The sequence below is a fragment of the Megascapheus bottae genome, chromosome 7, assembly GCF_031878675.1.
Source record: "Megascapheus bottae isolate mThoBot1 chromosome 7, mThoBot2.hap1, whole genome shotgun sequence".
NCBI classification, from domain to species: Eukaryota; Metazoa; Chordata; class Mammalia; order Rodentia; family Geomyidae; genus Megascapheus; species Megascapheus bottae.
This window is the reverse complement of record NC_143515.1, coordinates 47,331,060-47,356,029: the sequence shown is the minus strand read 5'-3', so window position 1 is coordinate 47,356,029 and position 24,970 is coordinate 47,331,060. Positions and strand designations below refer to the sequence as shown.

The following is a 24,970-nucleotide window of genomic DNA, read 5'->3' as shown; positions in this document are numbered from 1 at the left end:
GTTGGGTCCCTCGCTCCCGGCACGCTTTGTAGTCCGGCCGCCGCCGCCTCCTCCTCCTCCTCCTCCTCTTCCTCCTCCCGTTCTCTGTGAGCCGAGGCGGCTGTGGCGGCGGCTGGAGAAAGTGGCGGCGGAGGATGGAGGGAGGGGGCGGCGGCGGCGGCGGCGCGCGGAGCCTGGTGGCCGGGCCGCTGGTGCTGGTGCTCTGCGGCCTCCTGGAAACGGCCAGCGGCGGCCGGGCACTGCCCCCGCTCAGCGACGACGTCCCCTTCCGCGTCAACTGGCCCGGCACCGAGTTCTCTCTGGTCAGTGTGTCGTCGCGAACCCCGCCGCCACCCCTCACCCCCGCTCCTTCCCTCCGGAGAACGCAGGGATTCGGCCCCGTCCCCCCGCGCTCCTGGGTCCCCGCGCCCCAGCCCTTCTCTTCCACAGACCCCGCGTTCGTGCGTTCGTTCTCTCATTCATTCAGCCATTAGGTGGATGCCCCCCCACACACACACACACCGGTACCAAGCGCTGGAGACTCCCGCGATCCCTCGCCCTGCCTTTCCCACCCTGTGCTGCCGGAAGCTTCCGAAGCACCTGGGCGCCGCTCACCTTGGCAGCACCGCCTGTCCTTTTCTTCCCCCAGCACCCCACTTCTGCATTGTCTGTCCTCCCACCTAGCCACCCAAGCGTCCTGAAGACTCAACTTCCCCCCTGCACCCCGCTCTGCATTCTTTGCTCTCTTTAATATACTACCCTCCGACAAGTCACAAACTTTTGCTACAACCCTGGGAAACCTCCTCCTTTCCAATTTTTCCTCCTCTTCCTCCCCCCCCCCCAGTCCCCCGGATTATTTGGCCAGGGAGATGTTAACGACTTTCGATGTGGAGGGAAGAGGTCTTTATGTTTTGATGGCTCAAGATCTGTTTATAATCCCAGAACAGGAGTGTTTGTTAAGTGACGAATGTATTTATAACCTCATGGAAATGAAAGTTTTGTTGGGTGGGGGTTGACTGCCGCAAAGTCTTCCTAGCTACATGTAGTTGTTGCAAGCCAATAAAAATTGTGCCCTTAGGACCAGGAGTTTGGCCTAGTGGTAGAGTGCTTGCCTAGCATGCATGAAGACCCGGGTTCGGTTCCTTGGTACCACACACATAGAAAAAAGCCGGAAAGCGCTGAGGCTCAAGTGGTAGAGCTCTAGCCTTGAGAAAGTCCAAGGACAGTGCTCAGGGCCTGAGCTCAAGCCCAGGACTGGAAAAAAAAAAAAAAAAAAAAAGAAGTGCCCTTAAAATACCCTATGGAGCCAGGCGTGTTGGCTCACGCCTGTCATCCTAGTAGCTACTCAGGAGGCTGAGATCTAAGATTAAGATTCAAAGCCAGGGGCCGGGAGTTTGGCCTAGTGGTTAAAGTGCTTGCCTAGCATGCATGAAGACCCGGGTTCGATTCCTCGGTACCACATACATAGAAAAAAAAAGCCGGAAGTGGTGCTGAGGCTCAAGTGGTAGAGCTCTAGCCTTGAGAAAGTCCAAGGACAGTGCTCAGGCCCTGAGCTCAAGCCCAGGACTGGCAAAAAAAAAAAAAAGATTCAAAGCCAGCCTGGGCACGAAAGACGAAAGCACTAAAGTCCCAGAAACTCTTTATCTCCAGTTAACCACCAGGAAACTGGAAGTAGCACTGTGCCTCAAGGGGTGGGTAGGACAGTATCCTTGAGCTGAAGAAGGACAGTTCCCAGGACCAAAGTTCAAGCTCCAGGACAGACGCCCCTCTAAAAAAAAAAAAAAAAATGCCCTATAGTAGATAATTCATTTGTTTCAAATTGAATTCTTGAAAAACAAAAAGGGTTTTTTTCAGTCTTAATTCTGTGATCATTCTAGTTGGGAGACTTATTAATTGCTCTATTACTGTTTCGTTGGGATAGTAATAGATGTTACTGTGACAGCAAGACAACAATACCAAGTTGGAGGATGAGGAATGTAGCTCAGAGGTAGAATGCCTACCTAGCATATACCAGGTTCTGGGTTCAATGTGCACACACATACAAACCCAGGGTTACATTTGTAGCATATCTTTCTCTTTTATCAAACCCTCAGATCACTACAATTTAAACTTAAGAGCACAATAGGGCTTCGTGGATGCTAGTCAAGCACTACCACTAGGCCACGCTCCCAGCCCACCCTTACTCTTTCTAGATTCTCTTTAGCAGGGCCTAATATGAATCTGTCCATAGCTGTGGCATTCAGAGTTTGGGTAAAAAGTTAGATCAGCTCTGACACGAAGAGGAGGTTTGAAATAGGAACTATTTCACACAAGTTTACTGAAGTACCACCTTTTACAGTTTCCACTGACAGAAATAGTTTCTTGGCTTCTGTGGTCAGCACTGATACTATCTGGACCACTTAAACCCCTGTAGCAAATAGTAGTTTGCAAATAGTAGTTTTAACTAGTATCGTATTTTATTGTTGGTTTATATCTCCACTGCTGTTTCCATTCTGGTCATGCACTAATTCTCATACTTCGGTATTTCTCTGGAAAAGTGAGGCTTATCTCTGTATTAATGCCATGAAATATAGTCATTCTGTATTAAAATACCTATGTAAGTTTTTATTACAGATCCAGTGAAGTTTTCGGAGTCTTAAGGTGAGGATATTTTAGGTCAGGCTTGGTTGTCACTTGTAAAGAGCATACTTAGAATGATCATGGTAAATGTTTAATGCATGTGGTCACTGAGATCTGCTTACTCTTTTTTTTTTTTTTTTTTTGCCAGTACTGGGGACTGAACTCAGGGCCTGAGCACTGTTCTTGGGCTTTCATGAAGGCTAGTGTGCTACCACTTAAGCTCCAGCAACACTTCTGGCTTTTCTTATGTATGTGGTACCGAGGGGATAGAACATAGGTCTTCCTGCATGCTAGGCAAGCACTCCATCTCTAGGCCAAACTCCCTGACTAAGATCTGCTTTTTTTTTTTTTTTTTTTGGTGGGTCCTGAGGCTTGAACTCTGGGCCTGGGCACTGTCCCTGAGCACTTCACCTCAAGGCTACCACCCTACCCTTGAACCAAGCCCCACTTCCCATTTTCTAGAGGTTAATTGGAGGTCCTTTTGTGCCTGGGCTGGCTTTAAACCTTAATCCTCAAATCTCAGCCTTCTGACTAGCTAGGATTACAGGCACAAGCCATCACACCTGGCTCTAAGTAAGTTCTAAGAAACAACATTTGGTATTTTGAAAAAGTCTTCTCTAGGCTTCTCTTTACTGCTTTATTTAATTTAAAAAAAAAAAAAACACTCTTTCCCTGGCACTGCCATTTTTTAATAGGCCAGTTGGCTGGGCAGTTGCATATAATAAAGGAGCTATATGAACTAATGTAAGGCCCTTTTTCTAAATTGGAAGATGGATTAGAAGATCTGAATGTTTTTCCTATTTAAATTACCTTCCCTTTCAAATCAACACAGGATCCTTTTTTATATATAACAGAAAGCTGGAAATCGGGATGTAGCTCAGATGGTGAGCACCAACTGGGAGCTTACTGAGAGTGTAAAGACCTGAGTTCAAATCCCAGAACCAGAATATATATATATATATATATATATATATATATATATATATATATATATATTCATTTGAAATATACATTATATATTCATTTGAAACATTGGGTTATAGAAGTCAATGTGAATTTGTTTGCTTTTATGGTGTAGAAAACTGTAAGGATAATTTTTGGTTGCTTTGTTTTTGTGACAGTACTGATATTTCAACTCAGGGCCTAAAACTCTTACTTAGCCTTTTTGCTCAAGGTTACCACCCTGTCCTGGCTTTTTTTTTTTTTTTTTTGCTGGTTGGTTGGAAATAGAGTCTTAGATTTGTCTGCCAGATCTGGCTTTGAACTTAGGTCCTCAGATCTCAGCCTCATAAGTAAAATAGTATTACAGGCATGAGCCACGAGCATCTGGCTAAGGATAGGTTTGCCAGGAGTACACAAACTACAGCCACAGCTATTGTGCTAGCTTACCTCCTATTTTTTTACAGAGTGTCAGCACTGGGGATGCAGAAGTAGGACCCTCAGAAAAGATAAGGACAGAAGAATAAAGAGAGTAAAAATATTTAGAATATTCCATTGAAATATTTGTTTTAAAAATTTGTTTGAGCTAGATCTGAACTTAACCCAATATAATAGAATATCATTGAAGAAAGTAATTTGAAAAAAAAAGAAAGTAATTTGTAAATAAGTTACAAAAGTAAATTATTTAACTGCAAAAGAATATAATGTATGTTTTTTGTTCTATTTCTAGCCCACAACTGGAGTTTTATATAAAGAAGATAATTATGTCATCATGACAACTGCACATAAAGAAAAATATAAGTGCATACTTCCCCTTGTGACAAGTGGGGATGAGGTAAGTTCTCAAGAATATTTTGGTAAACGTTGTCATCAAAGATAATGTTTCAAACCATTATAACCATATATATACTTTAAAACTCAGTGACAAGACTGTGGTTTGAAGACTTCAAAGCAAACGTCCAAAAAAAAAAAAAAAACTGAGTGACAAGATTACCAACAACTTTTAGTAAAAAAAAAATAAAAATGCTTTTATTATTCCTTAATTTCTTGAATTTGCAGTTCATTTTAGAAAAAAATAGGAACCGGTTATTGTTACAATGAAAATCTAACTCTACAATTATTTTCCTTTATAAAAACAAGGCTTTGAGGCTAGAAATGTGGCCTAGTGGTAGAGTGCTTGATTAGCATGCAGAAAGCCATGGGTTTGATTCCTCAGAGACACATACACAAAAAAAAAAGCCAGAAATAGTGCTGTAGCTTAAGTGGCAGAGCACCAGCTTTGAGCAAAAAGTGTCTAAGGACAGTGGTCAAGCCCTGAGTTCAGGCCCTAGGACTGGCAAAAATAATAATGGTTTAAGGCTGGGAATGTGGCTTAGTAGGTGGTAGAGTGCTTTCCTAGCATTCATGTTGCCTAGGTCCTTTTTGTTTTGTTTTGCCAGTCCTGCAAGCTTGAACTCAGAGCCTGGGCACTGTCTTTGAGCATTTTTTGCTCAAGGCTACCATTTGAGCTATAGCACCACTTCCAGCCTTTTCTGTTTTGTGTTGTACTAAGGAATTGAACCCATATCTCATACTGTTACAGTATTTTAGCTTGTTATCTGAAATACTGCCCATACGCTTATTTGGTTATTTGAAATAGGATAGGGAAGGGGGTAAACAAGATGAGGGGCAGGGGTGGAGGGAGGGAAATGGGGACCAAGACGTGAGACAGAGTATCAATGTTTGTGAAGTAATGTACCTACCATTTCGTGTATATAATGTATCCCTTCTATTAATTACAATAAAAATATATGGTAAAAAAAAAAAGGAATTGAACCCAGTGTTCAATGCAATGCACTCTACCACTAAGCCATATTCCCAGCTCTAGGTTCAATTCCTCAGTATCACCTACACAGAAAAAGCCAGAAATGGCATTGTGGCTCAAGAAGCTCAGGGATAGTGTCCAGGCTCTGAGTTTAAGGCCCAGGACTGGCAAAAATTAATAATAATAAGGGTTTAAAATGAGACTTTTTAAGTGTCTATATGACATGGTTATGATAATTATTGTTGTGATTTATAAAATATAACTTAAAATTTTAATTTATATTACCAGTCTTGGGGCTTGATCTCAGGGCCTGGGAACTGTCCTTGAGCTTTTTTTTTTGGCACTTGAGCCATAGCACCACTTCTGGCTTTTTCTGTGTAGGTGGTACTGAGGAATCAAACCCAGGGCTTCGTGTATACTAGGTAAGCATTCTACCACTAAGCCTCCCTCTCTGCCCAAAATACAACTTTTAAACTCAAGTACTTGCTTAAGTCTTGTTGAGATTTGAAATCCATACAAGATAGCACTTTAATTTTGTTTAAAATTTCTTTAAGGCACTAATAGATACACATAACAACATAAACACACACACATGTGGCATTCAAGTCTGCAATGTGGAAATACGAAGGAAATTGAAAAGTATCTTAAAACTACATTTCCAGTGTATTCTACAAGATTCAACCATTCTAACACTTGTAGTCAGAATTTGCTTAGGAAAAAAATTATTCAGAAAGGTGATATTTAAAACTTCTTTTAAAAGAAATGAGTAGCCAGGCACTGGTAGCTCATACCTGTAATCCTAGCTACTCAGGAAGCTGAGCTCTGAAGATTGTGGTTCAAAGCCAGCCCGGGCATGTAAGTCCTGTGAGACTCTTACCTCCAATTAACCACCAGGAAACCAAATGTGGTGCTGTGGCTCAAAGTGGTAGCCTTGAGCTGAAGAGCTCAGGGATAATGCTCAATCCCAGGGTTTTTGGGTTTAAAAAAAAAAAAAAGAATAGAAGAATGAATGAGATAGAGATTATTCCATGGCTCCAAGTTTTTCTGCTGTAGTTCATTTTTAAAAAGTATCATAATATTGGATCTTGTTTAAGGCTTTTACTTTTTTTCTTATTTATTTCTAAGTGTTTGTGATTTAACCAGTGAGTTAATACCCAAGCAGCACAGTTGAGTGAAGTTCCAGAAAAATTGTAATAAATGCCAGCTCTTTCTTAGGAAGAAGAAAAAGACTACAAAGGCCCTAATCCAAGAGAGCTTTTGGAACCACTATTTAAACAAAGCAGTTGCTCCTACAGGGTATGTATTTATGGTATTTTGATAAATGGAAAATAAATTTCAAGCAGCCAGTAAAACCTTGAAATTACTTATGTATTTCTTCTTTGTCATGTCAAATATTGTTAGGAGCAAATCTAAATCATTGCGTGGTAATATTTTGTTCATTTATTTGTTAAGGATTTTGCCAGAAAAACATTTGAACATTTCAAGTCTAAAAATCTTGGGGTTTTCTTTGGGGTACTTATGAAATTGTCAGTAAGCCTATTCATTAATCTCCTGTGATCTTTTGGTATGCCATGGACTGTTTGTAAACCAATGGATTAACAACTATTGGTTGTAAATTTAAGATTTACCATTGTGACTCTAAGGTCTGTGGTCTTATTTGTAAATTTGCAATCACTGTTTTTGCTAGGGCAAATTTATTTCTTTATTAAATAAAGTACAATAATGGTGACTGTATCAAAAAAGATGTATATATATATATATATGTATATATTTATATAGTTCATTTAATTCTAGTATACAAAGCACTCAGTAATATCAGTACCAGATCATCATTTGAATGATGATCACTTGAATGTGCACACACACATACACATGCATACCTGACAGTCCTGGGCTTAAACTCAGGGCCTGGGTGCTGTCACTGAGCTTTTTTGCTCAAGGCTAGCACTCTACTACTTGAGCCACAGTTTCACTTCAGCTTTTTTGCTGCTTAATTAAAGATCAGAGTCTCATGATTTTCTTGCCTGGGCTAGCTTTGAACTGAGATCCTCAGATCCCAGCCTCCTGAATAGATAGGATTACAGGAATGAAACACCAGCACCCAGCTTGGATTTTTTTTTTCCAGTTTGAAAGGAAATGTTCTTGCATTTTAGAATTGTAATTTAAAACCCTATTATTATTTTAAGCTATGTAGTTATTACATATTAAACCAGTTAATATAGATCCTGGAATATTCTAGATCTGTTTTCATCCAAATTTATAGCAGATAGCTATAGCTATCTCACAGAGAGCTAGCTAACTAATAAAAACAATGGACCTCAAAAGTTGTAGTAACAGGGCTGCGAGTATGGCCTAGTCATAGAGTGCTTGCCTAGCATGCACAGAGACCCTGGCTCTCTTCCCTGGTACTGCATACATAGAAAAATCCAGAATTGGTGCTGTGGCTCAAGTGGTAGGATTCTAGTCTTGAGAAATACCAAGGACAGTGCTCAGGCCCTGAGTTCAAGCCCCAAGACTGGCCAGTTGCAGTAACTTTTTTTTTGACAGTCCTGGAGCTTGAACTGAGGGCCTTGGCACTGTCCTTGGACATTTTTTGCTCAAGGCTGGCTCTCTGCTACTTGAGCCATAGCACCACTTCCAGTTTTTCTGAGTATGTGGTACCGAGGAATCAAACCCAGGGCTTCGTGCATGCTAGGCAAGCACTCTACCACTAGGCTATGCTCCCGCCCTTTTTTAATTAATTTTTTGTTTTGGGGGGGTTTTGGGTCACGGAATTTGAACTCTGGGCCTGGGTATTGTCCCTGAGCTCTTGCTACTTACCCCTTGAGCCACAGAGCCACTTCCAAAAAGTTGCAGTAACTTTTGAGATAATTACAGATATTGTTTAGTGAAAGCTTACTCTAAATTTTGGAGAAAATCTACTAAAAGATCAATAATAAAAATCATTAATATTCTCAGAATCATAATTTAACTGAATTTTGTGGCTTTTATATATTTAAATTTGCTCATATTTCTTAGATTGAGTCTTACTGGACTTATGAAGTATGTCATGGAAAACATATTCGACAATACCATGAAGAGAAAGAAACTGGTCAGGTATGTTTTCTTGAGAATATATAATGCAGAACACTATAAAAGGAGAAGTTTTATAATAAAAGTTGATAGTATTAAAGCTTATTTAAAGTTATAGACTTACAGTGTACTTGCAAATTACTTACCATATTTCTTTTTAATATAGAAAATAAATATTCATGAGTACTACCTTGGGAATATGTTGGCTAAGAACCTTCTGTCTGAAAAAGGTTGGTCTCTACACAGTAATTTGATAATGATGCTGGAATTTAATTTCACTTTTATATTCAAATTGAAATTTAAGAAATATTTTTGGCAATGGAATTTTAAAATACTAAAATAATTTTCTTAGCTATTCCTTAGGAAACATTTTTGAATGAAGTCTTGGTTTTCGTTATTTCCTGCTTTGACAAACATGATTTTTTTCTACTTGTAGTGAAGTTTTCTAAATCTGTTAGGATATTCATATTCTATTTATACAATGCTAGTTTAAGCTTAGATTTTTATATATGGAAATAGATGTACAACTGAAATGAGTAAGTTTTTGTTGACCTAAATTACCCAAATTGGCCAATTATTTAAGATTTAATTATTTCACAAGAAAATTCTTGTGGACAGTTTTTTCTTACTGAAGTAGACTCATTTCTACATAAAGATGTAAGGATTAATCTTGTCATTGGTGGCTCACTCCCATAATCCCAGCTACTCAGGAGGCTGACATCTAAGGATGTCAGCTCAGAGCCAACTGAGGGAAGAAAGTCTAGGAGATCCTTATCTCCAGTTAACAGCAAAAAGCCACAAGTGGAATTGTGTTCCAAGTAGTAAAGAGCCAGCCATGAGTGAAAAAGCTAAGAGAAAGCAGGAGGCCCTGAGTTCTAGCCCTAGTGTCAGCGTATATACACACATGTGCGAGTGCATGATGTAAAGATTATTGTGGCTGCTCTTTCCTATGAAATCATGTCAAGAAAACTAAAATTAGAAAGCAGAGCTGGGATGTAGGAAGAGTGCTTACCTAGCATATGTGGGGCCCTAGATTCAATCAACAGCACTGCAGTCCCTCACAAAGAAAGTACTAAGACAAAAAGCATATGTGTGTTTGGGATATTAGAAGTTTAAGGTAACAAGGGTTGGTTGAAAACTTAATTGTTTTTATTTAATATATGTTACTACTCATTCTTTACATGTACTTTTTTCTCATATTCCACAGAACAGGAAGCAGAAGCAAAGGAGAAATCAAATGAGGCAAGTGACGGGTGTTAATTTTTTTCATTCTTAACCTTTGTTTTTAGTGATCTGTGAATTTATAGGACTTGGTCAAAGATTTACAAATTTGCACCTTAATTGGATTTTTGCATTTACAATCACATCTAAATAAACAAATGTCAATTTTGTATTGATTCTCTAATTATATGATGTTAGTACTTAGCAGTAGAAACAATTATAGTAAGAGCTTTTTTTTTCATTTGTTCCTATCTCCTATGAATAAGACAAAATAACTGTAAATAAGCTTCCAGACTTAGAAGTAAAGACTACTGTCTTTTATTTCCCCACCCCATGGTGCAAAGAGTACCATACCTACTGTAGACACTTCCTAAATATTGGGTAAGTAATAAGTGTTTGCAAACAATGGTTCCTCGAGATAGGTAATCACAATTTGGAGATAGCTACATAACTCAACATGCTTTTTGCATCCTCAGAATTTCCAAATTTACATAACTTTAGATGGAGAGTATTTCGGATGATGCTTTTAGTAGAAATAACAATAAAATGGCAAAGGCCTTGAAAATTAGGACTGATACCTAATTAAGATAGTTTTTGTAATTTGGGGAGCAATTAATTAAATATAGGCACACATCATTGATATCCTCTAAGATTTTTAACTGTAAAAGATAAAGGAAGGGGAAGAAAAGGATAAGAGAAGTAAACTAATACTGAGACCTATTTTATAAGCCAGGCACATAACAAAAGCTAATGTTATAAATGACCAACGTTAGCCAGTCGTGGTGGTTCACGCCTGTAATCCTAGCTACTCAGGAGGCTAAGATCTGAGGATCACAGTTCAAAGCCAGCAGGGGCACTAAAGTCCATGAGACTCTTTATCTCCAGTTAACCACTAGAAAAATGAGAAGTGGTGCTATGGCTCTAGGGGTAGGGTTATAGCCTTGAGCTGAAGAGCTCAGGGACAGCACCCAGGTCCAGAGTCCAAGCCCCACAACTGAAAAATAAAAATAAAAATAAATAACCAATGTTGAAATTTAATCAAAGTCATGAAAGTAATAAATTCAAAATTTGGAACCCAAGGTTTTTCTAATTTTCAGTAGTATTAGATAACATGTAAGGAAAACACAAAATATTTTTTCCAAGAATACTCATTTATTGCTTGGTTTTGGATATGGCACTAACAGGCACATAAAGGTTGAGATCCCTGCTTTCAGATAGCCAGCATTGAGCTACTTGTAACTCCTTAATGAATCCTTGTCTCTTCAGACATGTCCTTCAGTCTCCCATTCCATAAAAATTTCTTGATTTGCCTTTTATTACACTTAAATAGATTTATGTAGAAGTTTCTTGCTGAAAAGTGTATATTGTTAATGTTAAGAAGATATTTATATCTGCCAGTACTATTTTCGATTTCTGTTTAGAGTATTAAGTTTTACTATACAGCCCTACTTTTTGAGAAATTAACCTATGAACTCCTAGTATCTAAATTCTTTTAAGCAGCCAATTGAGAAGTTAGTGAAGACAATTCAAAGCAGCTAATATACTAAGTTCTTATATCTAGCGTATGCTGACAATAATGTTAATTCTGATCTTTAATAATATTCTTTTTTTACTTTGTTAAACTAGCAAATACAAATTACTGAAATCATTAGAGTGGACTGTTTGTAAATGTAGCTTCTTTCCAGAAGTGCTTCCCATCTCCAACCCACCTCGATTTCTAATGAAAAGTCTGTCTTATACTTTTTTTAAAGATTCCCACTAAAAATATCGAAGGTCAGATGACACCCTACTATCCTGTGGGCATGGGAAATGGTACACCTTGTAGTTTGAAACAGAACCGGCCCAGATCAAGTACTGTGATGTACATATGTCATCCTGAATCTAAGCATGAAATTCTTTCAGTAGCTGAAGTTACAACTTGTGAATATGAAGTTGTCATTTTGACACCACTCTTGTGCAATCATCCTAAATATAGGTAGGATGTGCATTTACTATTTTAAACCTGCAATGCACACATGCCTTATAGTGTTCTGATACTTACTTTAGTGCTCTTTTCTTAATAAATAGGTTCAGAGCATCTCCTGTGAATGACATATTTTGCCAATCATTGCCAGGATCTCCATTTAAACCTCTCACACTGAGACAGTTGGAGCAACAGGAAGAAATACTAAGGGTTCCTTTTAGGAGAAGTAAAGAGGTAAGAAGATTTTCTAGTGACAATTTCTTAGTGGACATTCTCTAGTTTTTAGAACATATATCAACATTTTGATGTTTGCAGTAGTTTTTCCTTTTTTTTTTTTTGTCATTACTAGAGCTTGAACTCAAGATTTCACACTTGCTAGGTAGTACTTCACTGCTGGGCCACAAATCCAGTCTTTTTTTCTTTTTTTTTTTTTAATTTTTTCATATAGTTTTATTGTAATTAATAGAGGGGTTACAATTATATTCGCCAGGTAGAAAGTGCATACTTCACACACGTTGATACCCCTTCTCATGTTTTTGTCCCCATTTCCCTCCCCCACCCTCTCCCCTCAACTTGTTTTCCCCCCTCCCTTTCCTATTTCAAATAAACAAATAAACATATGTACAGTATAGCAGATAACTGTAATAATATGAGGATAACCAAGGGACAACAAAAGAGATGAGAAATAACAGTATATTAAGAACAAAAATCACACATTATATAACTCTTGTTTCCATATCCCAACACCTTTTTTTCTTTTTTCTTTTTTCTTTTTTTTTTGGGGGGGGGGTGGGTCATGGGGCTTGAAGTCTTAAGCCTAGGTGCTGTCCTTGAGCTCTTCAACTCAAGGCTATCGCCCCGCCCCTTGAGCCTCAGCCCCACTTCCCCTTTTCTAGTGATTAATTGGAGATAAGAGTCTCATGGTGTTTAGTACAAGTCCCATGGTCTTTAATACCCAGGCTGGCTTTGAACAATGAGTAGCTAAGATTACAGGTGTGAGCCACCAGTGCCGAGCCAGGTCTTCTTATACTTCTCTTTTTTTCTTTTTTTTTTTTTTTTTTTTTTTTTTTTGCCAGTCGTGGGTCTTGAACTCGGGGCCTAAGCACTGTCCTTGGACTTTTCTGAATGCTAGAACTCTACCACTTGAGCCACAGCATCACTTCCAGCTTTTTTTTCTGTGTATATGGTACTGAAGAATCAAATCCTGGCCGTTGTGCATGCTAGGCAAGCACTCAACCACTAGGCCAAATTCCCAGCCCCCTTTATACTTTTCAAAGGCTGTTTTAGAATCCTTTGATAGTCATATTTTAATGTATTTTATTAGTTATTTATTGTTTATTTTAAACCATCTCTTCCATTCCTCTGTATATCACCTTTATAACAATTTAAAAAATTAAAAGCCCTCCCTCTGTGAGTCTTCTGTGCTTTCACTCTTACTTGGGTCTTCCCTACTAATTGTTTCCCTACTAAATGTTTCCCCTAGGAAACAACCAAGTTCTGTTCCATTTGAATAATTATAATTCATATTCATTCCCCAACCCACTCTTCTTCACTCCACTTATCTTTTATCTTTTGTGAGTGTAAATGGAAACAAGTATCAAAGGGCCAAAGAGAAAATATGGACTGAACTTGTCTATGTGTCCAAAATAGTTATCAGACTCCTAACTGGTAGATGAAACGAGCATTTGTTTAGAGCATTTTATATACCGTTAAATGTCACAAATTCTATTTCCTTAAAACACATTAAGTGAAAAACTGATTTTCCAGATTTTCGATAATTTAAAAATAATAGAGTAAAAATCAGGTGCTGTGGCTCTTGCCTGTAATCATAGCTACTCAGGAGGCTGAGATCTGAAGATCAATGTTCAAAGCCAGCCTGGGCACAACAAAAGGACCTGAGACTTTTGTCTCCAATTAACCTCTAGAAAAAATGGGAAGTAGGGCTTGGCTGGAGAGTAGGGTGGTAGCCTTGAGCCGAAGAGCTTAGGGAACAATGCCCAGGCCCAGGGGTAGGGCAGTAACCTTGAGCTGAAGACCTCAAGGACAGTGCCCAGGCCAAGTTCCCTCATGACCCCCCCCCCCAAAAAAAATAGAGTAAGATAAGCACCATATCTCATACCTCTAATCCTAGTTTCTTAGGAGGCAAAGATTAGAAGGATCATGGTTCAGAGACATTCCTGGCAAATTAATAAGACTGAACTTTAATCAGTAAAAGCTAGGCATGGTGGTTTGTCCCTGTCATATTAGCTACAAAAGAAATCTAGCTAGGAGGTCTGTGGTCTAGGTCAAAACATACCTAAAAGCGAAAAGGTGCTGGGCAAATTGCTCAAGTGGTAGAGCCACCTGCCTGGCAAGTGCACCTCCCTAAGTTCAAACACCAGAACATAATTATAACAACTGATGCCATAATTGAAAAAACTTCAGACATAAAAACTTACAGGCCAGGCATGGTGGCTCACACCTGTAATCCTAGCTACTTGGGAGGCTGAGATCTTGAGGATCACAATTCAAAGCTAGCCTAGGCACCAAAGACCATGAGACTCTTATTTCCAGTTTAACTCCTAGAAAACTGGAAGTGCCACTGAGGCTCAAGGGATAGGGTGGTAGCCTTGAGCTGAAGAGCTTAGGTTCAGCGCTCAGGCCCAGAGCTCAAGCCTCACAACCAACCCCCCCCCCCAAAAAAAAAATAAAATAACTTATGAAGGTGTTTGCTTATTTTCAGGAAGATTTGCAGTCAAGTAAAGAAGAAAGATTTCCAGCAATCCACAAAACTATTACTATTGGCTCTCAGCCAATGTTCACTGTTGGAACAACCCACATATCCAAGCTAACAGATGACCAACTTATAAAAGAGTTCCTTAGTGGTTCTTACTGCTTTCATGGGGTAAGAAGTGAACCTTCACTTCATTTGTCTTCAATTTTTACTTTGTAGTTATTAGTACTATAAAAAGGCTTATATCTATAGTGAAGTGACAAGATCTTGCCATAACAGTAGTCATTTCTCTGCACAATCAAATATCTCCACATCTCCATAACCTAATCCAGAGCTCTTATAGTCTTCTTACTCCCAAGGGAAAACTTGGCCTTTCATATAGCTGTCATGTATAAGTCTGGTTGATCAATAGAATTGGCATCTGATTGTATTTCCCACATTCTGTTTAGATAGTAATCACTGTTGAAACTAGGTTTAACATCTACAAAGTAAAAGTGGGATTTATGTGTACCAATCCTATGGCCTGCCCTAAGAGCATGGCCACTTCCTTGAGATTTTTATTCGAGGCTCTACCACTTCCAGCTTTTTTATGGTTACTGGAGATAAGAATCACAGACTTTTCTGCCAGGCTGGCTTTGAACTGCAGTCCTCAGAACTCAACCTCCTGAGCAGCTGCTATTACCAGTGTGATCCATTGGTGCCCAGCTCTTATTTTATTTTGCCAAAACTGCAGTTATTCTTTTTTTAATTAAACATTTCAGTGAAGTTTAATTTCCAACTATATCATTGCTATTATGTTTATATTTTCATCATTATCATTTCACAATGTTGAATTAGTCCTCAGTTCCCTTTCTCTGTGCATAGCTTTTAATATATTTTCTTTCCTTTAGGGTGTTGGCTGGTGGAAATATGAATTCTGCTATGGCAAACATGTACATCAGTACCATGAGGTATAGAGTAGCATTTCTATATTCCTTTACTATTCAGTGTGGTAAAGTATATTTATTTACTGGTCTATTTTTTGGTCTCTTTTTGTCTGTTATACTGACCTCCAGCCCAGAGACTCATGCATTACTAGGCCAGTGCTTTGATACAAGCTCAGCTCTGTGGTAAAAGTTTAAAAGTAGTTCAGGTGCGGTGGCTCACGCCTGTAATCCTAACTACTCAGGAGGCTGAGATCTTAGGATCAAGGTTCAAAGCCAGCCTGGGCACAAAAGGACCTGAGACTCTTTAATTAACCTCAAGAAAAACTAGAAGTGGGGCTTGCCTCAAAGGTAGAGCGGTAGCTTTGAGCTGAAGAGTTCAAGGGACAGTTCAAGTCCCATGACCCACAAAAAAGAAAAAAAAGGGCCAGGAGTTTGGCCTAGTGGTAGAGTGCCTGCCTAGCATGCACGAAGACCCAGGTTCGATTCCTCGATATAGAAAAAAGCCAGAAGTGGTGCTGAGGCTCAAGTGGTAGAGCTCTAACCTTGAGAGAGTCCAAGGATAGTGCTCAAAAAAAAAAAATAGTTTATGAAATAAAGGAAGGCAGTTGATGCTACCTTTAATTATGAGATGGTTTAAATACATTAAATAATCTCCAAACTTTGGAAATTAGAAACCCTAGTACTAACCAAGTCAACCATCTTGAAGTGATATTATTTCAGGTAGGCTGTTGTGTCTGTTCCCCCTCTAGCATTAATCAAGAAGTTATTCTTAAAACTTACTTTAAATTAAGATAATACATTAACATTATTAGAAAAAGTGAGTTGAATGTAGCAAAATAATGTTTAAGATTGCACACACAGGCTTTTGATATATATGTGTGTATGTATATATATATTCATATTCTACCCTCTCACTCCCAGTCCTGGGACTTGAACTCAGGGCCTGGGCACTGTCCATGGGCTTTCTCAAAGCTCGAACTCTGCCACAGCTCCACTTCCAGCTTTTTCTATATATGTGGTACTGAAAAATCGAACCCAGGGCTTCATGCATGCTAGGTGAGCACTCTACCACTAGGGTATGCTTCCAGCCCTCATTTATAACTTTTTCTTTTTCTTTTTTTTTTTTTTTTTTTGCCAGTCCTGGGCTTGAGCTCAGGGCCTGGGCACTGTCCTTGGACTTTCTCAAGGCTAGAGCTCTACCACTTGAGCCTTAGCACCACTTCCGGCTTTTTTCTATGTATGTGGTACTGAGGAATCGAACCTGGGTCTTCATGCATGCTAGCCAAGCACTTTAACCACTAGGCCAAACTCCCGGCCTCATTTATAACTTTTTAAATCAGTTAACACGTTTCCCTATATTGGTCCAACTTGTTTACTATCTATGTTTGTCATAGTTGTACTTGCTTGGTAAGATAAACTTCTAAAGATTGAAGACAAACGGATAAAGATTGACTTGACTACTGTAAATGGCTCTTTCATTCCCAATACAAGTAATAAATAATAACTAGGAAATACTATATGCCTACACTTTTTGGTGTTTGATAAAGAGATTTGAACGCAGGATCTCATCCTTGCTAGGTAACTGCTTTACCACTTGAGCCATACTCACAGCCCATAAAATAGTATAAGCCAATCTTAATTTAAAATTGGATCCTATTAAATAATCACTCCCTTTGCTTTTCAATTTTGGAGTAATGTTCTGCCATTTTGTTTTGTTTTGTTTTGAGAGACATTATCACTGTGTAGCCCAGGCTGGCCTGACCTCCTGATCCTGCCTGCCTAAGCACTGAGATAATTATAATCATTTTTTTTTTTTTGCCAGTCCTGGGCCTTGAACTCAGGGCCTGAGCACTGTCCTTGGGCTTTCCTCAAAGCTAGTGTTCTACCACTTGAGCCACAGCACCACTACTGGCTTTTTTTCTATGTATGTGGTACCGAGGAGTCGAACCTGGGTCTTCATGCATGCTAGGCAAGCACTCTACCACTAGGCCAAACTCCTTGCCTACACTTTTTTTTAATGGACCTTACCAATACAGGTAAAGAGCAAAGAAATTACCATGTAACTGTAACCCAGGTAATACCCAATAACCTCTTTAATTGAAATGCATGCCAAAAATATTTAATGAAAGATTAATTTCACCTTTTATCATCATTCCCCAAAATAACTGGTTAATATCTTTTGTTGCTGATTCAAAAGCCTTGCACTGGTGGCTCACACTGCTTCTAATCCTAGCTACTCAGGAAACTAAGATCTGAGGATTGTGGTTCAAAGCCAGCCTGGGCAGGAAAGTTCCTGAGAATCATCTCCAATTAACTACCAGAAAACGTGAAGTGGTGCTGTGGCTCAAATTGGTAGAGCACTCGTCTTGCTCGCAAAAGCTCAGGGACAGCACCCAGGCACTGAGTTCTTTTCATCAGGTACAGAGGATCATGACTGTACCAACCTTATGTTTAATCAGACGTTTTATGTGTTTTAGGAAGCACTAATTAGTTATACTTCCACCCTCCCGCCCCTCCCCCTGCCAATATGCAATTCCACCACATAGCCTAAAGTGGCCTCAAATTTGTTTTTCCTGCCTCTGCCTCCTAAGTACTGGAATTACTAGCAAGTTCTACCATGCCTGGCACAATGCCCTTTTGTCAGTATATTGCTAGTACATACTACTAGTGATGTACTCAATAGGTTGAAGTAAGTACATTATGGAAAGTTGCCTTGCAGACAGTGTAGTTAATATACCCATTAAGATGGCTGCTTTTCTATCTGCTTTTCGATAGTTAACACTAGGTTTTACTAAGCTTAATTCTTTCAAGGCCATCTAACCTAGAACTTTCTGAAGGACTCTTCTAGGTGCTTTGTGATATTTAAAAATTCAAAGTGAGCAACAAATATAATTGTTCACTGTGTACCCAACACTAAAAGTGCTTAGCACTCTCATAGTCCTGGTTATACCTTTAGAAGGAGGGTATTGTTACTCCAAGAGGAGCAAAACTTACAGCCTAAAACCACATAGATAATAAATGGTCCGACTAGACGTCACAGGCAGTCTGCTCCCTATCCAGTCTCTTAAAAACTTTACTTTGTTGTCTATCCCTGCCTGGAAGTTTCAGCTAGTTGCTGAAAAACATGTCTTCCATAGGCAAGAAGGAGGAGGAAGAGAGTGGTCTTTCCTGATTCAGTTAACACTCTCGGGATTTCAGTTCCTCCGTCAGAAATGTCCTACTGTCTGCACACAGTTATCACGTGTATCAAGGAAGTAGAAGGAGAAAAGAGAAGTACACTTGTCCTGTTTTAAGTAAGCTAGGCTCAGAGAGACAAACTGCACTTGTTTTCTCTCACATGAAAGCTAGGTCTAAAACACAACTGTGCACGATAACATATATGGCGCTCAATGCATTTATACATAAACTGACTAAAGGAGGGTATACTTAGGGGAAGAATCCAAAGGCATTACTTTTCTGAACAACTAACATGTTTTTGTTGTTGTTTTTTAACAAAACGAATACCAAGAATTGGAAACGTTTTGGGTGGTGGGCATAGGAGAAGGTAACAGGAATGGAGGGGGACAGAAAGAACAAATGTAGCCGGTATATTCAAAGTTTTGTTTTTTTTTAAGACTATGTGTGTGTTTGTGTAGTAAAATAAACGTAACCTGAAGTGGCCTCAAATTTGTATTCCTCCTGCCTCAGCCTGAAACTCAGGGATTATAGTCATGCACCACTGCCGCAGCCTAGACAGACAGTCTTGATACAGAAATAGTATGCAATCAAATATTAATGTAAAGACCAGTATAACTTAAAGATTCACATTTTAAAGACTAAAACTAGTAAGAAATTGGGCTGCAGATATAAGACATTGGCTTCGTATATTAAAGTTGCTAAAACAGAATACCATAGACTTGGGTTGTTAATACAAAAGGAAGCTTTGTTTCTCATATTTCCAAGAAGCTAGAAAACCCAATAAGGGTCTTTTTGCTGCATTGTCCCAGAGAGCAAGAGAATGAGAGAGGGTAAGGAACTGAACTTAAAGTCTCAGTCCAACCTCGATAAAGGGCATTAATCTCCTCATAATATTGTATCCTTTAGGATTTAACTACTCATTAGTTTCCATCTCCCAGTAATGTTATATTGGAGATTCATTTCAAGTACTTGCTTTTTGGAAAAATGCAGTCAACCTATAGCAGACATAGAAGCATAGCACTCTACCACTTGAGCTACAGCTCTACTTCTGGCTATTTTTTTTTTTTTAATGGTTAATTGGAGATAAGAGTCTCACAGACTTTTTTGCCCACCCTCAGATCTGAACCTTTGGAGTAGCTAGAATTATGGGCATGAATTACCAGTTTCCAGCTAGGAAGATAAATTTCTACATCTAAAATAGTAATCATATGTGCAAATGAAAATAAGGGCACAGTGGCTCATACCTGTAATCCTAGCTACTCAGGAGGCTGAGATCTGAGGATCAAGGTTCAAAACCAGCCTGGGCACAAAAGGTCCTGAGACCCTTATTGTCAGTTATAAAACGTGAAGTGGGGCTTGGCTCAAGGGGAAGGGTGGTAGCCTTGAGCTTAAGAGCTCAGGGACAGTGCCGAGTTCAAGCCCCATGACCTATCCTCCCCCCCCCATCCCCCCCCCGCCCAAAAAAAAAAATGGGCCGGGTGTTTGGCCTAGTAGTAGAGTGCTTGCCTAGAATGCACAAAGACCCAGGTTTGATTCCTCGGTACCTCATGCATAGAAAAAAGCCGGAAGCGGTGCTCTGTGGCTCAAGTCGTAGAGCTTTATCCTTGAGAAAGTCCAAGGACAGTGCTCAGGCCCTGAGCTCAAGCCCAGGACTGGCAAAAAAAAAGAAGGATGTGGCTTACTCTAGAGAGTCAAGTTACTGCATAAATGTCTATGATATCAAGCATGCACTATCACAGATATTTTTCATCTGATAGGACAAAGACACTGGGAAAACTTCTGTGGTTGTAGGAACATGGAACCAGGAAGAGCATATTGAATGGGCTAAGAAGAACACTGCTAGAGCTTATCATCTCCAGGACGATGGTACCCAGACAGTCAGGTAAAGACTATTCATCTTTTAAGACTTAGACTGTTGGGGAGTGTGGGGGAGGGAGGGAAATGAGTACCAAGACATGTGAAAGGGTATCAATGTATGTGAATTAATGCACCTTCTATCTGGCAAATATCATGTAACCCTTTTACTAATTACAATAAAAAAAATTTTCAAAAAAAGACTTAGACTGTTTACACATATGAGAATTTACACACATAAATACAATCCTAGATAAGTGTAGTTTCAGGAGACTTTTAGATTGGTTTTCTCCAAGGAAAGCAGCACAGTGTAACATTAAAGAGCACTGGTTTGTAGAGTCAGCTGCCTGTATTCTGTTGTTGGCTGCCTCATCAGCAACTTTACTTGCTAGGCAGGCACTCTACCACTTGTGCCACATTCCCAGCCCCTTATTTAAGTCTTTCAGCTTGCTTTTGTACTGCCTACAGTATAATATTTTACTAGGATTAGCTTGATAGAGAACAAAAAGAGTTATTCAACAAAATAAACAATATACTGATCTGGACAAATGAATAACTCTAAAACAAATGAAAACCCAGCCTACGCCAGTACCATGTAATCCTAGCAGCTCAGGAGGCTAAGATCTGAGGAGCACCATTTGAAGCCAGCCTCTTTTTTTTTTTTTTTTTTTTTCCAGTGCTGGGCCTTGAGCTCAGGGCCTGAGCACTGTCCTTGGACTTTCTCAGGGCTAGAACTCTTATCACCTGAGCCACAGCACCACTTCTGGCTTTTTTTATATATATGTGGAATCAAACCTGGGTCTTTGTGCATGCTAGACAAGCACTCTAAACCCCTAGGCCAAACTCCCGGCCCCAAAGCCAGCCTCTTATCTGCAATTAACCAGCAAGATCATGAGGCCTGAGTTTGGGGGGTTTTTTTCTTCCTTTTTGGGGGTGGGGTGTTGAAAAATGAAGCTTTATTGGAATTTACACTCATTTGTTTATGTATTAGCAGAATGCTTACCCTGATAAGATGTCTCATGTATAAAACTAAGATCTAATCTCAACAATAATAAGCCAAAAGCATAATTATACATAACGTGCTTAGTTCATTTATGTAAAATAAAGCTATTTTCAGCCTTTTGATGAAGGTATATAACTTTTAACACATGACTTTTCCTAGAATCTAAGCTATTTATACTCAAATATTAGGCAAATTAAGGACATTATTAAAGTAATTAGAGTGTGAAAGACTGAAATAACCAAAAATACCGTAAACAGCACTATCCATTCCAATTGTTGTGAACTAATGATACTTTAATAAAATTTGTATTCTGATTCAGGATGGTGTCGCATTTTTATGGGAATGGAGATGTTTGTGATATAACTGATAAACCACGACAGGTGACTGTAAAACTAAAGTAAGTTGAACGATCAGATCATGCTTTATGCCTTTGTCTTTCACTGTTTCCTATAGATGAAAGTTTTATATAAATAATATAATTATGAATGACTACTAAATTGTTGTGTAAATCATACTAAATTATACAGGGGTCTACTTAAACGGGATTTTTGTAGTTTAAGAGAATAACAGTTTAAAAAAATCTTATGGCCGGGAGTTTGGCCTAGTGGTTAAAGTGCTTGCCTGGCATGCACGAAGACCCGGGTTCGATTCCTCGGTACCACATACATAGCAAAAAGCCGGAAGTGGTGCTGAGGCTCAAGTGGTAGAGCTCTAGCCTTGAGAAAATCCAAGGACAGGACTCAGGCCCTGAGCTCAAGCCCAGGACTGGCAAAAAAAAAAAAAAAAAAAAAAATCTTATTTTGGGAACTGTACTGTGGCTCAAGTGGTAGAACGCTAGCCTTGAGCTGAAGAGCTCAGGGACAGCACCCAGACCCAAAGTTCAAGCCTCTCAACTGACAAAAAAAAAAAAAAGAATCTTATTTTGTATGATTTGGGAGTACCTTAAAGTACTTTTTGTTTTAGATGTAAAGAATCAGATTCTCCGCATGCTGTTACTGTATATATGCTAGAGCCTCACTCCTGTCAGTATATTCTTGGGGTAAGTAAAATGAACATATCAAAAGTTCAGTTTGGGGTTTGGTGTGTACTTCAGTAGATACTTGCCTACCATTCATGAGGCCCTGTGTTCACACAGTTTCAAGCTGTATGTGTGCGTTGATCTCAGTCATGGGCACTGTCTCTGAGCTTTGTTAGTCAAGGCTAGGGCCCTACCATTTGAGTCACAGCTTCACTTTTGGCTTTTTGGTGGGTAGTTATAGGTAGTCTCAGGGTGTTTCCTGCCAAGACTATCTTCAAATCATGACCAGCTTCTGGAGTAACTAGTATTATAGGTGTGAGCCACCGGTGCCAGGCTATTCTGGTTTCTGTTTTATGATTTCCTTTATGAAGTTCCTTCTGGTTACACACATTGTCTATTTTTTTCCCACGGTTTTTAATGTATCATAATTATCATAACATCTCATAATTTCAACATCTGATCTATCATTAAGATACATTTTTTCTAAATCTGATCTCTTTCAAAATAAAAGTTACATTTTTTTCTTTGTCTTTTAAAAAAAGCTGATTATTTTTCTATGATGTCTGATATTTTTGTTTTATAAAATCTAGCTGAATATCTCTCAGATTCCTGTTTTTCTCATTCCTTTTCCCTTGCCATATTTACAGAGAGATAAAAAATAGTTTCAGCTGGGCACCAATGGCTCACAACTATAATCCTAGCTGCTGAGGAAGCTGAGATCTGAGGATTAAGATTCAAAGCCAGCCTGGGCACAAAAGTCCATTGGGACTCTTATCTCCAACTAACCACCAGAAAAACCGGAAGTGGCACTGTGGCTCAAGTAGAAGAGTGCTGACCTTGAACTGAAGAGCTTATGGACCGCTCCCAGGCCCAGACTTTAAGCCCATGACTGAAAAAAAAAGCTTTTTCACCATCATCCTCATTATATACAGAAGTCTAAAATGCTTTTCAAAAAACTTACCTTGTACAAATAGTGTCAGATGGTTTAGCCTAAACAATGACTCATGCATTTAGAAAATGTATGTATTCAGCAAAATAGCAGTGAATAAGTATTTACCTTATCAGCTTTTTAATGGCTTTATTGTTCTTGTTTCATAGGTTGAATCTCCAGTGATTTGTAAAATCTTAGACACTGCAGATGAAAATGGGTTACTTTCTCTCCCCAACTAAAGGATATTAAAATTGAAGGGACAAAAAACCATCATTGAAAGTCATAATTTCTGTCTGACCATGCATCTCAGTATAGTGTTCTCAGACATGGGACCTCATCTAATGGATGGTATAAAAGGACTCAACCACTCTGTCATTATATTATATATGTATATTTAAGAGGTTATTGATAAACTTCTAAGGCAGACATTTGTGTCTTTTTTTTTTTTTAATTTTTATGTATGTTAGAAACTGTCCGCTTGGATAGTGTGATTTGAAAATAAATCTCCTCCAAGCAACATGGAACCTAGCCTATGGCAGTCATAACTGCTCAAAGATGGAAATCTAGCAGGAATGGATGAATTCCCAGAGACAGATGAGCTGCCTACATGGAACCAAGAAGATGCAAATTACTTAAACAGATGTCATAATTGTACTTACTGAAATACTTTAAATAATAGGTTCATTAAAATCATAGTATATATAGGTAACTAATGAAGTAAAGAAAATAAATTAGGGCCGGGAGTTTGGCCTAGTGGTTAAAGTGCTTGCCTAGCATGCATGAAGACCCGGGTTCGATTCCTCGGTACCACATATATAGAAAAAAGCCAGAAGTGGTGCTGAGGCTCAAGTGGTAGAGCTCTAGCCTTGAGAAAGTCCAAGGACAGTGCTCAGGCCCTGAGCTCAAGCCCAGGACTGGCAAAAAAAAAAAAAAAAAAAAAAAGAAATTAATAGGATGCTGTTCAAATGAGAGACCATGTAAAATATGTAAATTCCAGCCTGAAATCTTTTCAATAACTTTTTATGTAGCAGCTGCTCTGACAGACATTAGACTAAAAGTGGTCACGTGGTAGAGCCACCCCTGAGTTTTCTTCCCCAGTATTGATCTAAAGAAAGTTTTATTTGTGAAAGAGTGCTTCTCTCTCCAGACTTTTATGGGTTTTTTTCTTCATATAAACGTGTGTACTCCCAGAGTATATACCATGTATAAACAGTTGGTGATTCTTCTCAGAGTTAGAATAATTTGCTCTAACAGAACACACAGTGATGAGTATCTTATTATACCTGTCTACTGTGTATTACAAATCTGGGGTCTGAAAGGTTTTACAGCACAATTATTTATTTTAAAGAGAATAAAGTGTTCACAAGTAGAGTGTCATGTAGTCAATGGCAGATTATTCAGTTCCTTGATTTTCTCCATTATCCTTTTGCATATACTCTGAATATAAATGCATATAGAATTCAGGCAAACACTAGGTTTACCAATTCATTAAAAATACATGGCCAGTAGCTTGGCCTAGTGGTAGTGCTTGCCTGGCATTCAGGAAGACCCAGGTTCAATTCCTCGGTCGGTAGTGGTCTGTGGCTCAAGTGGTAGAACTCCAGCCTTGAGAAAGGACAGTACTTAGACCCTGAGCTTAAGCCCCAGGACTGGAGGCGAGGGGTTGGGGGTAGGAAGGATACATATAAGGTTAGAGATGTGGCTTAGTTTGTAAAGCACTAGCCAGTGAGCAAAAGTGGCAAGTACCAAGT

At 39.1% G+C, this 24,970-nt stretch overlaps 1 protein-coding gene across 1 annotated transcript; it reads left to right on the top strand.

Moving 5' to 3' along the window:
• The first annotated feature begins 7 nt into the window (after positions 1 to 7).
• On the top strand, positions 8 to 24,590 carry Erlec1 (endoplasmic reticulum lectin 1). Its single transcript, XM_090336934.1, has 14 exons — positions 8 to 302; positions 4,268 to 4,372; positions 6,557 to 6,637; positions 8,360 to 8,437; positions 8,580 to 8,643; positions 9,621 to 9,655; positions 11,386 to 11,609; positions 11,702 to 11,831; positions 14,320 to 14,481; positions 15,201 to 15,260; positions 20,171 to 20,295; positions 21,590 to 21,667; positions 22,234 to 22,309; positions 23,387 to 24,590. The coding sequence occupies exons 1-14, from the start codon at positions 135 to 137 to the stop codon at positions 23,456 to 23,458; spliced, it is 1,458 nt and encodes a 485-aa protein (XP_090193060.1). The 5' UTR covers positions 8 to 134; the 3' UTR covers positions 23,459 to 24,590.
• The last annotated feature ends 380 nt before the right edge of the window (positions 24,591 to 24,970 follow it).

What these genes read in the sequence shown, in the direction of transcription:
- Erlec1 (XM_090336934.1), top strand. Translation starts at nt 135, where the DNA reads ATGGAGGGAGGGGGCGGCGGCGGCGGCGGCGCGCGGAGCCTGGTGGCC. An exon ending in CTTTTAGGAGAAGTAAAGAG is followed by an intron (nt 11,832 to 14,319) that starts GTAAGAAGATTT and finishes GCTTATTTTCAG; the next exon opens with GAAGATTTGCAGTCAAGTAA. An exon ending in CCTGTCAGTATATTCTTGGG is followed by an intron (nt 22,310 to 23,386) that starts GTAAGTAAAATG and finishes CTTGTTTCATAG; the next exon opens with GTTGAATCTCCAGTGATTTG.